The sequence below is a fragment of the Rhododendron vialii genome, chromosome 1a (assembly GCF_030253575.1).
Source record: "Rhododendron vialii isolate Sample 1 chromosome 1a, ASM3025357v1".
NCBI lineage: Eukaryota > Viridiplantae > Streptophyta > Magnoliopsida > Ericales > Ericaceae > Rhododendron > Rhododendron vialii.
Window position 1 is genome coordinate 35480874 of NC_080557.1, and position 14205 is coordinate 35495078.

Here is a 14205-nt window from a genome sequence, read left to right on the forward strand (position 1 = left end):
TTGACTTTGTCGGTTAAAAATGTTTGTCAATTCTAGCATGCTTTCTAGACTTTTCAATATGTGTGAGTAGTCAATTAGGCTTGGCTACGGGGCGGTTAACGTCTCGTGACTTATGTTTATCTTGCCTTTCTCAACTCATGGCTTGAGGTTTGGTATGGAAAATGGGAAAAGTTCGCCTTTATGTAACAAGACTTACCAATGTTAATCTCCGGTGATCATGTGCTAGCTCATATGGTTCCGGAGCAATATCTCGGTTCGTGTTTGCCAAAAGAATAAAAGACCTCGCTTGTTCTCCATACTTAATTTCTAGTTTTTAATGGTTTCATAGCAAAATCCTCTGGTTGATAGCCTATGCCGTGCAATTCAACCGTGTTTTCATTGAGAATGGTTTGATGGCTAAAGTTACGAGCATTAGTTACCCCAACACCTTGCCACTTGTTTAATTAAGTTAAAACTCATTTTCTAGTCATTGTTATAAGTGTTAATCACCGTTCAAAGCCAAACCAAAAGTTGGCCATCTGAAAGCCGGAAACCCTTACATCTACAATCCGAATTAGCTATAAAGACTATCTCTGAGGGAATGATTTTGGACTTTCCGATATTTATGCTAACAACGACCTAGCCCTACGCTCAAGGTGAATCAACCTATTTCAACTGTTAGGTTGGGACGAAGCAGTCTTAAGACTAATTATTCTATGGTTACTTTCCTAGATACTTATATATATATACACACATACATAGTACGAGAGAGAGAGAGAGAGAGAGAGAGAGAGAGAGAAGGCTGAGAGGAGAGAGGGAGAGGGAGAAAGAGGAGTGAGGTGTGTGCTTGAGTGTTGTGCACTCCAAGCTACCCCATTAGCCTTAAGCCTATTTATGACTTGACAAACCATTTCTAGTCAAATTCTAGCATAGAATCCTAGCCTTTAATCATCCTAGACCTAACTCTTAATAACCTAGATTTTGACTACAAAACCTAGACTAGGATTGACCATACATGGAAGGCTATACCTTAGCCTAATCAAACCCTACCCTAGACTTGTAAGACCTAGGCTATAATCACCTAGATTCACCTAGAAAGCCTAAGATCCTAGTTAGTTTATAGCCTTAAGCCTAAAAGGATTGGACAAGACAAGTCATGGAAGGCTTTCAAGCATGATTTGACATGACTATGGAGCAAATCCATGGGAGATAGAGAAAGAGAGGGAGACCGGCCATGAGGGAGGGAAAGAGGGCCAAATTTTGCTATAAATAGGACCCTTGTCCAAGTATTCAACTCACACCTTCATCCTCCAACTTCTCTCTCTAAGAAAGCTTGTGTTCTTACTTGTTCTTACTTAGTTCTTCCTTGTTCTTGAAGTTCTTCTTGAAGTTTTTCAAGAAACTCATCCAAAACCACCCTTTCAATCCACAAAGTCAAGTAGTTTTAGTCACAAACTAGTTTCAAGAGAATCATTTCTCTTTCGAAGCTCCCGGAAGCATACTGTAGAAAGTTACTCCGCCTGATCGTCAACTTACCTTTCGTAGTCGTCAACTACCGCCAAGAAGAAAGGTAGAATCCCTTGTCCACTACACTCAACACATAGCGTAGAACCGTATGTTGAAAGTATAAGTAGATTCTCCGTATATAAGGTTATCTATCACTTATAATGTTTTGAAATGCATGATAGTTAACAACTTATTTTCGCTAATGAAAGTATGAGCATGTTGGAATAATCAAATTTTATGCTAATAAATACATGTTGTTTTGAACTTCCCACAAAGAAAGAAAGAACGACTTTCAAAAGATAAGACTTTATCGTTTGATAGAATTATTCGTATTTTGATCTTTAGGACGGTTATGAGCATGTATGCATAAATTGCTTGTATTACTTGTCTTGTTGTAAAGCATAAGTGATTTTTACTCCAAAGGCGTCCGTACATGTAGCGTTATGCTTTCAGTGGTGATTTGAGCATGATTAGTAACATAGAGTTGGATGGTCTTGCTAGTTTAGTTTCAAGATTGTAATGAATGATTTATGTTTACTTCCGTGAAAAGTCCTACCGCGGAGTCTATGCATGAAAACGTGACACAAAAATCGAGAAAGTTAGAAACATGACACCTAGGGTGTGGTTAATGAAAATGCGTGTTTTGGAAAGGAGAAATATTTTGGAAACCGCAATGTGGCCGAACATGGTAGCCCATTGTGTGGTGGGTGTTTGGGTATGCCAATGGGAACCTGGCGCGGTGGAACCATTGTGAGGATACTCGGGAGACCGGCGCGGCGGAACCGAGGTTGGGTGAGTAGCTTGGCTATTCGCGGAGAGGAGCTAATACAAATTTTGTGTGCCTATGGGAACTCGGTGCGGCGGAACCATTGTGAGGATACTCGGGAGACCGGTACGGCAGAACCGAGGTTGGGTGTGTAAAATAATGATTTTGAAAATGTTGATATGGTTATGAAATATGAAAAATGGTGACACGGTCTACGAGGAGTCGCGTAGGAGAAACTCGAAAAATCATGGACACCAACGTTAGTTTGGATAATGAATGTGGATGTATTGTTATTAACTGTTTTGTCGAATATGTATGAACTATGTAAAAATCATTGAATTTATGATCGTTTGTTCGTAAGTTAGGGGTTAGTGGGTATATGTTACTCTATTGAGCTTTTGTAGCTCACGGTGTTACCTTTTGGTGACCCTGACATATTATATTGGTGACGACGCTGGTATAATGTGTCAGATCTTATAGATGAACATGATGAACTCTATACCTTGGAAGCTTTTGGAGCTGAAAAACTGGCTAGAATGGAGGAGCAGACGGAGTTGCAGTTAGGAACCCTAGTTTTCCCTCCTTTTGTTGAATAAAAGTACTCTTATGAGAGTTATGATGTAATAAAGAGCCAGACTCTATTTACGTTTTCAATGAAAATTGTCTATTACGTTTTCAAAATTCGGGAAGTTACAAAAGTATTTTGAATACTACAGTAATTTTTTGTCTCTAAAATACAAGATTCTTGTGGTGAATTTTTAGGGGACCAATTTCACCCCCATAATTCTATGGACCCCGAAAAGTTTCTCCTATACCTGAAAGTGAAATTAATGATTAAGATTTACTTTGATGTATGAGACTTAAATATTCAAGTGAATCTGAATCACAGATTTTTCTTTCGGTGACATTTTCGGGACCCCTAGCTTTGCTCATTTCTAGGGATGACAATTACCTCTGACCTGTCCTCGCCTTCGACCTCCCCGCCTTGATCCGAGCGAGTATTCTCCGATTCGATAAGCAAATGGGGCGGGAATGGTATTTGCTTCTCCCGCCCCCGTTTTAACCCGATCCGAATCCGATTATAGATATTTATATTTTTGTATGTATATGTCTAAATAAATTTCATTGTTTTCATCTAATAAGAGCAATATACCAATTAATAAAATATTAGTTTATGTCTTTGTTTCTATTTTTTTTAAACTCTCATCAATCATCGATATCTTGTTGTCTTGTCGAAACACTTTAAAAATAACAATATTAATCAAATTATTATGGTGAATAGGGACCCGATTATTTCTCGACCCCGACACGTCCCTAATTTCCCCTGCTTCAACTTCGATCTGATATAAAATGGGGCGAGTTTAATTGGGGGATGCTAAATCCGACTCCGATCCACCCCATTGTCATTCCCACTCATTTCACCATATCCAGTAGAGGATGCCGATTAAAGTTGGAGTAAGAGTTTGTATTTTGTATGTATAAGTTTCATAGGAGTTGATAGTACGTTGAAGATTTTGAATATGAGAAGAGAACAAACACTTAAAACTCCAAGCCTTGACCGTCACCAGGCCAACACCTTCGGTGGGGTTCTTATTTTCATTACTAAGACAAAGAGAAATTGGTTACTTGGAGAATAAAATCTTTAATGTGTTGGAGGCATTGCCACATGGTATAACAACACACATTATTAGTATTTATAAGGATCAACAAATAGCATTTTAGGGTAAGTACTTGCAAAAGGTGTCAGATATATATGCCCAATTTGATGGGAAGGACATGCTCACATGGAAAAAAATTTCAGTGCCGAGCGGGCATCCCGTGGTGCTCGTTCGTGCATTTGAGCCGTCCATTCCGTGTTTAAACGGCTCAGATTTGGAGAAAGAAAAAAGAGAAAGAAAGTGTTGGAGTGAGAAGAGAGAGAGGATTTCAATCCGAGCCGTCCAAAAGTGTATCGAACGGTTCGAATGCGCCGAATGAATACCATATAGAATATACCCGCTCAGCACTAAAAAATCTCTCGCTCACATGAGGCTAACCAGATAATGCATGGGTCCCCTAGCTACCTAATTACTCGATCCATAAAGCTTAAATAATTTCCTTCTCTAGCTTATAGATCGATCTGTCCTTACAGCCGCTAGATCGATCATCTACTCTCAAAGCTCATGTTGCTTGTCCCGGCCTAAGGATGTGATATTTCTTAAATTAAAGCACAACGTACTGATCTCTTGTGATCGATCAAGATCCGCTAGATTGCATAAATGTAAATATTTTGACATTTTTTTAGAAGACAAAAAAAGAATTTATCAATATTTGAAAACGAATTACAAAAATTAAGTAAAAGAATCCAAAGTATGAGACATCACAACGAAGCAAGAGCAATCACAACGAAGCAAGAGCAACCCCACAAAGGCGGCACCCTCACACCGACGATCAAATGACGCTAGGACCCCAAAGGGAAAAAAAACAACACACCAAGGAAGGCAAGGAGCCAACCCACAACACCAAGAAAACCCTAAAAGAGACACCCCAAAACCCAACCAAGACAGCAAGACATGAACACCTAAAAGAAACACTCCTCTCGTTTAGCCTACATGCACATCGACTAATTTCTAGAGGCTCAATCCTGGCTGGAAAAGAAATAGTGCAGATGGTATTATTATTTTTGCTCAACTTGGAGAGAGAGAGAGAATTTTACACAACTAAATGTTTGGCAACTAAATGCAACTCTTGAGTCCACCTCAAAGTCTTAACAAGGGGTAAGCATGGACTAAATTGATTCGATTTCATAGTAAACAAAGAACCAAACCACTACCTATGGATTATGAATGTGGAAAACTAAACTAACCCACAAAAGGTATAATACCAAACCATTAGGTTACGGTTCGGTTTCGAACCACGGTTTGCGTTAAACTTAGATATCATTTTAGTAAACTATTTATAAGTACTCAAAATTGTAGAAATAAACTAAGAATTGGTTTTCATTTATAGAAATAGAAATATAAGAAAATTTAGGAATTAATTGAGCCGTGGAATCACTATTCACTAAATGGAGCATTACATTATGTCATATGCTTTTGGTGTGCCAAAATTATAGGAATGAGTTGTGATTTATAAAAGTTTATGCTAAATAATTTTGGCTGTAAATGAATATTGAATAGGACAGTGGATTAAATATAGTATTAATTTAGGAAATTAGTTGATTATAACTTCTATACTGTTCGAATCGGTTTGGAACTGAAACAATTAACGTAAATCTACAAACCAAATAGTCGACTATAACACGGTTTTTAATTTTTTTTAACTAGAACCAAACCATACTACTAAAAAATCATGTTATGAGTTTTTAGAGAACATATGATATTGAAATTTATCTTATGAATTTATGCCTAGATAATATGAATGTTTAAGGAATATGTATTGTGGCTTTTCTCCCCTTTCTCTCTAGAATACAATCCACCTTCTCTCTAGAATACAAATCGGCTCGGGTCCCCCCTTCCCCAGGCTCCCGATCTCCTCATTTCCTTTTCTCTCTCCCCTTTCCCTTTTCCTATTACAGTGGCACTTCCTCTGTAACAACTCGTGCGAGTTAATCTGCTTATTTTTAAGCTAATCATATGGTTCAAAAGATTAACCTTTAAATTATACAGTAGCTATTCGCATATTGTTATATATCAATTCAATTTCACATATCCCACCGATGTGGGATCTCACACCCTCTTCCCCCTTCCTCATTCGTTCCCTCCCTTGCTCATTTGGTTTCTGCTTTTTTCAGTGAGCCCGCACTGATCCACTGTTGGGCGGTTCTGTTATGCCTAACAGCGTGTGGTCTAGGGTGGTGCCACTCATTTCTGGTGCGTCAGAAGCTGAGGTAGTCGTTAGTAGTTCGGTGGTGTGGCAGCCGTGATGGTGCGGTGGTGGCTGTTGGTGGAGCTCGGGGGAGGTCTCCTTTCCCTATATTGTTTTGCTTTGGCGAGTTCCCGCCGGCCAACGCTGCTGGGTGTTGCCAATTTTGGCCTAACAGTGTTGCGACGCTCGTCGGGTGGAGGCGTTTCAAGATGGGGTGGTCGTTGTTTCACTGGACTTGATTCTTCTCTAATGGGCCGAGGCTCCGATCGAGTGGCTGTTGGTTTCGATTGTCTGCTTGTTGGTGACGTGGTGCGGTGGCATGGTGGCTATAGTTTGAAGAGTTTCAGTGCGGTGGTGGCTTGGCGGCTTTGGTTGATCGAAGAGGGACGACGGTCAGTACGGTTAGGGTTCTTTTTTTAGTTTCTGGGCTTGGCCTAATAGGTGTCCTGGACTTGGCCTTATAGGTGTGGGCTCGTCTCAATGGGTGTTCTCTTGGTTGGCTTCTTGCCAATCTCGGATTTGGGTCTTGAATTTTTGGACACAAAATGGTTCTTACTTTGTTTAGGGATATGATGTTGGTCAAGTCGTTGTTCCTTTAGCTTGGGTAGCAATTTCAAACCTTAATAATTTTTTTTGGCCAAAAATAAAAGGAATAGATATGTATTGTGCACATCCAAATTCAGAGTGTCTATTGTAGCATTTCCATTTTACAAAGGTGATCTAGGTGAACTCTACTTATGTTACCCCTCAAATGCTACGCACACAATTTTGTATTTAATTAAAATATTTCGGTGCATTTTTTTGCCATTAAATCACATGAGAGTCTTGAGCGATGAGAAGATTTTTCATACTCCCTCCGTTCCAATTTGTTTTGCCTACTTTGACTTTTCCTTAATTTAAGAAAACATCATCATTACATTGACTTTTTATCAATTTTACCATTTTAGCCCTTTGATAGAATATTAAAATTGGAGCCAAATTTATTTAATATCCCTATCATGATATCCATGTTGATTCCATTCCGTGGTTGTATTAGAACTAATCAGCATGCATTAATTAAGCTCAGAGTACAATGTACTTTTTTTATGGGAGAGAATGGCACCTTAGATTTAAATTTTGAAATTCTAAACATTTTTAAATGTAAAAGGAAATGAGGGGTAAAATGGTAATCTGGACATTCAAAAATGAAAAGTTTTGAAACAAGCATATCATCTTGGGACATCCCAAAAAGAAATAAGGGCATAACAAAGTGGGACGGAGAGAGTATGATTTACTGAATGAAATGCACTGATACGTGTAAAATTTGGTACAGAGAATTTGAGCTCCTTTTTACACGTTTCTCCTGATCTAATCTTACTCAATTCTATGTTCATTAATTTGATTTGCTAATTTTTTTTTTATTGGCAGAAAAAAGTTTTTATATCATTAAGAACCAAAAAAAAAAAACCCTGTAAAATTATAACGAGAGAAGTCCCGCATTGAGATAGTCTCAAAGAGACCAAGAGATTTGCTATTATTTGACAGTACGGTATGTAATGGACGTCCGTCTTTATTACAATCCAATTGCTTCCCACGCCGTAGAAAAGGTGGACCTATATTCTTAGGGGACAAGTGTATAAACCTTTAACGTCTAAAGAGAGATAAGCTTGGAGGGAGCTAGGTTACCACTCTGTGAGGAAACTCTCTCTCTCTCTCTCTCTCTCTCTCTCTCTCTCAAAAGAAGTCAAAGAAGAACTAACTTAGTTCCTTATGCCATCCATGAAGATTAGTCTTGTTCAATTAGGGTTTCATCTGGAGTAGGTCTTTGTTCAAAAAGCACCAACCTTTTCTTCTGGTGATCATAGACCTCTCTTGGTTTTCTCGAGCGCGCTTCAGAGCCTGTATGAAGAATCTAGAAATCAGGTAACACTGCACACAAGCTGTTCTATATGTCAAACCTTTCTATTTGACCAAGATCAAGTAGCTAGGTCTTAGTGAATTTCTTAGATCCATCAACTTTTTTTCCTCGTCAATCCACTTCTTTTTTAGCTAGATCTTCTTAATTTTCAGGTATTTCTAAGACTGGAAGCCATGGAGTTTTACGAAATTAAAAGAGGGAATTCAGACGAAGAACAAGAAGAAGACAGAGAGGAGCTGATGAGAGACTTGGAATTCGAAGGTAACCCTAGTTACTATTCATCTTCTTCCTATAATTCTACCAACAACCACCAAAGGCCATTTTTCGGGGCGTCTTTTGATGTGTGGGGAGAAGATATTTCAAGGTCTTACCATGGAGCTGCTGTTGCTGCAACCAGGATCCAAGAATTAGACCTAATGGACTCAGTACCACCACCACCACCACCATCAACTCGTTCTACAGACCAATCTTACCAACTGGTCGGTAGCAGCAGTGATGCTGGTGGCGATGGTAGTAGCAGTAGTTTCTCTACGTTAGAGAAGGAACACATGTTCCACAAGGTCGTGACACCGAGCGACGTCGGGAAGCTGAACCGCCTCGTGATACCAAAGCAACACGCCGAGAAATACTTCCCCCTCGACGACGACCAGATGAAGGGCCTCCTCCTGAATTTCGAAGACCGGAACGGGAAGGAGTGGCGGTTCAGGTACTCTTACTGGAACAGCAGCCAGAGCTACGTCATGACCAAGGGCTGGAGCCGATTCGTGAAGGACAAGAAACTCGATGCCGGAGACGTCGTGTCTTTCGACCGCGGCGTTGGGGAATCGGGCAAGGACCGGCTATTCATAGACTGGAGGCATCGGACGCTACCCGACGCATCTCATCACACGATCAACGCTCCGTCGGGGATCCAGTGGGGCCGGCTCGTATACCCAATGCCTCCTTCCATGCCTATCCCCATGTTCCGTCCTGATTACCTCTATCATCAGAATCATCAGAATCAATGGAACGGTCGCAATAGTAGCAATTATAGCAGTGGAATACATGAGTACGGTGCGATGAATTTGGGACAATTAGGGGCTGCACAGGAAATGGGAGGTATGATTAGGACTAGGGTTATAAATTCGGTCCCAGCGATACACAATAATGCTGCTGCTGTCGCACCCAAGCGTTTGAGGCTATTCGGAGTGAACATGGATTGTTCTTCCTCACCAGTACAAGAGTATTCCGAAAGCGTGGTGTTGCCTTCAGTACCGCTGCGTTTCGCGACGACTGCAACGGAATTAGCACCTTCTATAGGTGTTCTTCCTCTTTCGCAATCAAGGCATTACGATTATGATGGTTCCCCGATGCCTAATTTGCCGACGTCCGACTCGCGAGGAAAAGGGTACCGTCGTTAGAAATATAAGGATATATATGAGAGGAATTTGGTTTGAGTTTTGGTTTTGGTTGAATTAAACCTAATTTTCTTGCTTTTAAATTAATTAGCATCTCGATCGAATTTATATAGATATATGCTCAATCAGGTAAACAAGAATACATATATGTTATGTTTCAAGTGACCAAACCCTTACTATGGAGGGATTACCATTTATAATAAAGAATTTATGTAATTAAGTTAGGAGTCACTTATTTCTCCTTTTATTCTGTTTAATAGTATTTCATTTGTAGTCTTTTTCTAGTGTGTTGGACGAAGGGTTTGAGGTATTGGACGAGTTAGATTTTAGAAAAGGTTAAATCTTAAGGAGGGTTCCAAAATTCAAATCCAATTCTTTTTTTTTCTTTCTTTTTTTGAAGTTGGGCAAAGCCAGTTCTATAATATGTATTTATATATATATATATATATATATATATATATATATATATATATATATTGTATTCGTACAATGGATATCTAGTTAAATTATGTACGTATCTATCGTGCAAACCCATTTGAAGGCAGATTAGATTTGTTCTTCGACTCAAATCCATTTGTACCGTATTTTCAATTGACAAAAAAAAAAAAACACATTTGTACCGTGGATACATTTTGTTCTTGGACTCAGTTTTTATTTTTTTTGGCTATCAAACTGAAGTTGGAGAACAAATCATCTATTTTTTTTTGTTTTTTTGGTAAGTAACAAGTCATCTAGTTGTTCCTTATTTGGATCTCAACTGCACCATCTCTCTCTCTCTCTCTCTCTCTCTCTCTCTCTCTCTCTCTCTCTCTCTCTCTCTCTCGCATCTTCCCACGAAAGCATCGTTAAATAATAATGTCAGGGAACATGTATAACAGTTTTCTTTCTTCTATCTCTATTGTGTCTAGTAGCTCCATAGGTTGGTCCTCACTGGGCTTGCAGAAGCTGCATGGGATGAATGTACTGTCTGTCTGTCTCAGACCTATCGAGCTGTATAAAGGTACTTTCTGTACTAAACAAATTCCAATTCGATCCCTTTCATATCTCCTTATTCACTCACTCGACTGTATGCTAGTTACAACCACAAACACGCACACAAATACTTAAACAAACACGCTCAGTACCCGCCATGCGTGTTTGTTCATGATTTTGGAATTATTGTTACTCATTATCTTGGATGCAGTACGTTAATGTTATATATAGCCCCTTCTACATGAATCTAGATTACTTTAATTGGCTGGGGAAAGCTTTGTTGGAAATCTTGATTACGCAGTACTTAGGTTTTCTTGTCTAGCATGCAGGTAACAAGCACGCATATACTCACCCCAAACCAAAATAAAAATCACATTCATGTAAAATATTACGATACGCGCAATTATTTCGGTGCCTACGTACCATTTGCACTTGAATTAATTCATTATATTTTGTATACAAATTAATTATATATACCATCAATATTACATTCATAACTTGGAGGAAATTTGTTGGAACACCACACTTTATGCGGGTCTTTTGTCTATTTGAAAAGAAAGAAACGACCTTGTCTTTAATAATTCAATTCCTACTATTGAGGAAGTGGTTAACCTTATTAAACTAAGAGTGGCTTTTTGGGTTAAAGGGAGATGCGATCTTACAATCGATTGTGTTGAAGACTTCAGAAGCCATTTGGATATATGGCATTAGAAAGCATAAAATTTGAGTCCTTTTGTAATTCTCTTTTTTGTTTTTTTCCCAACTCTTGGTTGGTCTTTCCTTGTTCTCTTTTTGGATTGTTGGCTGGCACATGATTGGATTGATTTTTCCTATCAATGATGCTTGCCCTATCCTTCTCGATGTTTCCATTATCGAGTTTCTAATATATCTTCTTTGCCTATCAAAAAAAAAAAATATTGCATTCACAACTTTTGTTTAGTCGTTCATAATTGCTTAAAAATTCATAACATCTATGGCATATGCTATGGTTTTTTTGTCTTGGGGTTATGAATTTTAAGCAAATGAGTGTTTGTAGCATACCTCTTAAATAACTACTGATACTAAGTGTATCCACAGATATGCAATAGTTTTTTGACTTTACGGTACCGTTTCGCTCTAACATACAAGTAATACCCAAAACTTGCATGTGTAACGATCGACCAATTCTGGCTACTCACACATCAGTTGTTATCCGATTTTATTTTTTATTTTTTTTGCACTAGACCACTATGATTGAGTGCTTTAAGTGTGCGAGAAATGACTAGAAATTTATTACTAGTTCACCCGATTCCAGCTAAATATCAATCGATACCTCCCCTAGGGTTACATGACCGCTACCACTATTTAAAACCTTGTTCTCATATGTGAGCTGTCGTTTTAAGTTCTTTGTCTTTTTATTTTTTTGAACATGCATTTTCCTTTGCCACTACCCAGTTACTTGTTCTCATATGTGATGCATTTTTGGGAACATGCATCTGAGCACTTTTTTTGCTGCATAGAATTCACATGCATGTTTAAACTTCGGCAAAGTCCACTTTTTTTTTTTTGGTTGATCGGCCACTTTGACCCCTTGTGGTTTGGGCTATGTATGGGTACACCCCCTATGGTTCAAAATCATGCACATAAAACACCCTGTGGTTTGGGAAATATGCAGACACATTCCATGCCGTCATGTTTTCTATCCATATTAACGTATATAGCATTTAAAGACTTTTTGTCCTCGTCTCTCTCTCTCTCCTTCCTCTCTTTCTGTCCTCCACTCCCTCCCTCCCTTTCTCTCTTCCTCTCCTCCACTGACAAAAGATGTAGTAGACCCCATTTTTTTCAAAAAATTTGAAATATTGGGCAATATAATGAAGGGCGGCACATTGGAGGCAGGAGGGAGTTTGGTGCGGTTATGGTTGATGGAGGATGTGGCGGTGCAGGAGGGAGAAGGGATTGAAGGAGGATGTGGCGGTGCAGGAGGGAGAAGGGATTGAAGGAGGAGGAGGCGGTGGCAACGGTGGCAACGCGAATGTGAAGGATTGCAGGAATTAAGGGAGAGAGAAAAGGGCAAAAGAATATTTTCTGCTTATATATATATTTTTTTTATCAAAATTCAAAATTTTGTTAGTACAAATGGAAAATATGATGGTCGGGAGTGTGTGCACATTACACAAACCACAGGGTGTTATGTTCCCATGTTGTTGATTATTAGGTTATTTAATCGTGTTCTATATATAATCTGGCCTGTTTAGTACGATCTTGTAGCCCATGATTTGTCTCGCTTGCAGGATTCATGTTGACGTGGAAAATAGACAGACAGACTTAATTTGTGCATTAATTATATGATTTGTTTTCTTATTAATTTCTGTTTTGGTATTTGGAAGTCCCTTTTAATGTTAGTTAATTACTTAAAATTTTATTTACTCATCAGGATATATTTGTGTATACTAGTTAAAAATAACGGTTGTTTTATTTCGTCGCATAATGTGGCCGGTTTGTGTATTTACATATTTGTGAATGTTTTCCTGACTTTCACAGTAAGAAGCTGCGTTGCGGTACGACTACACTACTTGCTAGTTGCTTTGAGAACTCATCTAACAGTGTTCAAAAAAATTGTTACAAATGCAAATAAACTTACTATTGATTTCTATATATGCCCTAGCTATATGTTCGAATAGTAGATATTCAAGGTTGAATTTCTATATATGCATATCTATATATATCTATGCCCTAGCATTGTATATTTTCATTCCTAATTAATTAGCAGTATATTTAGTTAAAGCTGGTATTATGGATTTATGGGCAAAAAGTTATGAATTCAAAACCGATGTTATGTATTTATCTCCAAATTTTATGATACTAAATATGAAAGGGAAAATGTCGGCCAATGACGTGTTTTGATAATTAATACCCACCAAAGACATATTGAGAATATTTGTTAATAAGGAAAATGTCATTGGCGGGTATTAATTATCAAAACAGGTCCTGGACTGTCATTTTCCCAAATATGAAGTGTGTCTCATAACATTTGTTTATCTGAATTCTTATGCGGTACTCTTCTAAGAGAGACTTTCTATCGCACAATTAATTTTCAACACTAATTGTTTGTTTTTCAAATCCTAAGACCAATTCAGTGGCCGATATTAAAGCCTGATATATATATATATATATATATATATATATATATATATATATATATATATATATATATATATATTCCAGTTAGCTTCTGTTTGTTCAAATAGTAGTGCTAGCTAGAAACGCTCGCAAATGTGTGTCCGCTATGGAAATTAGCGAAATTTGTTGTTGTGAATTCTACATCCATATATCGCAACCGGGCTTCGGTCTAATCGATCTTGAAGTATTTGAACAAAACACGAAAAACGGTGTCTAGAAGTAAATTAATGAATGAAGTTGGTCGAGGAGATCTATAAAGCAGATAACAAAACATATATGCACATATATGCATGCATTGATCGAAGGCATGCCGAACAATTTACTGCAACGTACTAATCAAAGTTAAACATAAAATTAACCAACAAGGTCCAGTCGTTGTTACTAGTACAGTAATAAATAAATAACATTATTGGGTATTGATTTTTAATTCCTGCTGCAAAAGGTGCGTGCTAATAACTGATTATTATAATTAATTATTTGTCATTCACACAAGCTATGAGGAGTACTGTAATCCCTAAGCTAGAAAGAGATGATTAGATTAGGTGATCTCGATAGCTATGCATAATTAGTCGTAATAACCCATGAGCCACATGCATGTAGCTAGGTTCCAACTTCAAGGGTTTTTTTTAATATATAATTTTTTTTTATTTCCACCTTAGAGTCTTGTATTCTTTGGATTT

The 14205-nt window shown here is 38.1% G+C and overlaps 1 protein-coding gene across 1 annotated transcript; it reads left to right on the forward strand.

The window, feature by feature from the left end:
* The first annotated feature begins 7718 nt into the window (after positions 1-7718).
* LOC131322434 (B3 domain-containing transcription factor NGA1-like) lies at positions 7719-9626 on the forward strand. The gene is made up of 2 exons (XM_058353765.1): positions 7719-7999; positions 8147-9626. Exon 2 carries the CDS (start codon positions 8168-8170, stop codon positions 9392-9394), a length of 1227 nt encoding a protein of 408 aa, XP_058209748.1. The 5' UTR covers positions 7719-7999; positions 8147-8167; the 3' UTR covers positions 9395-9626.
* Positions 9627-14205: the final 4579 nt, after the last annotated feature.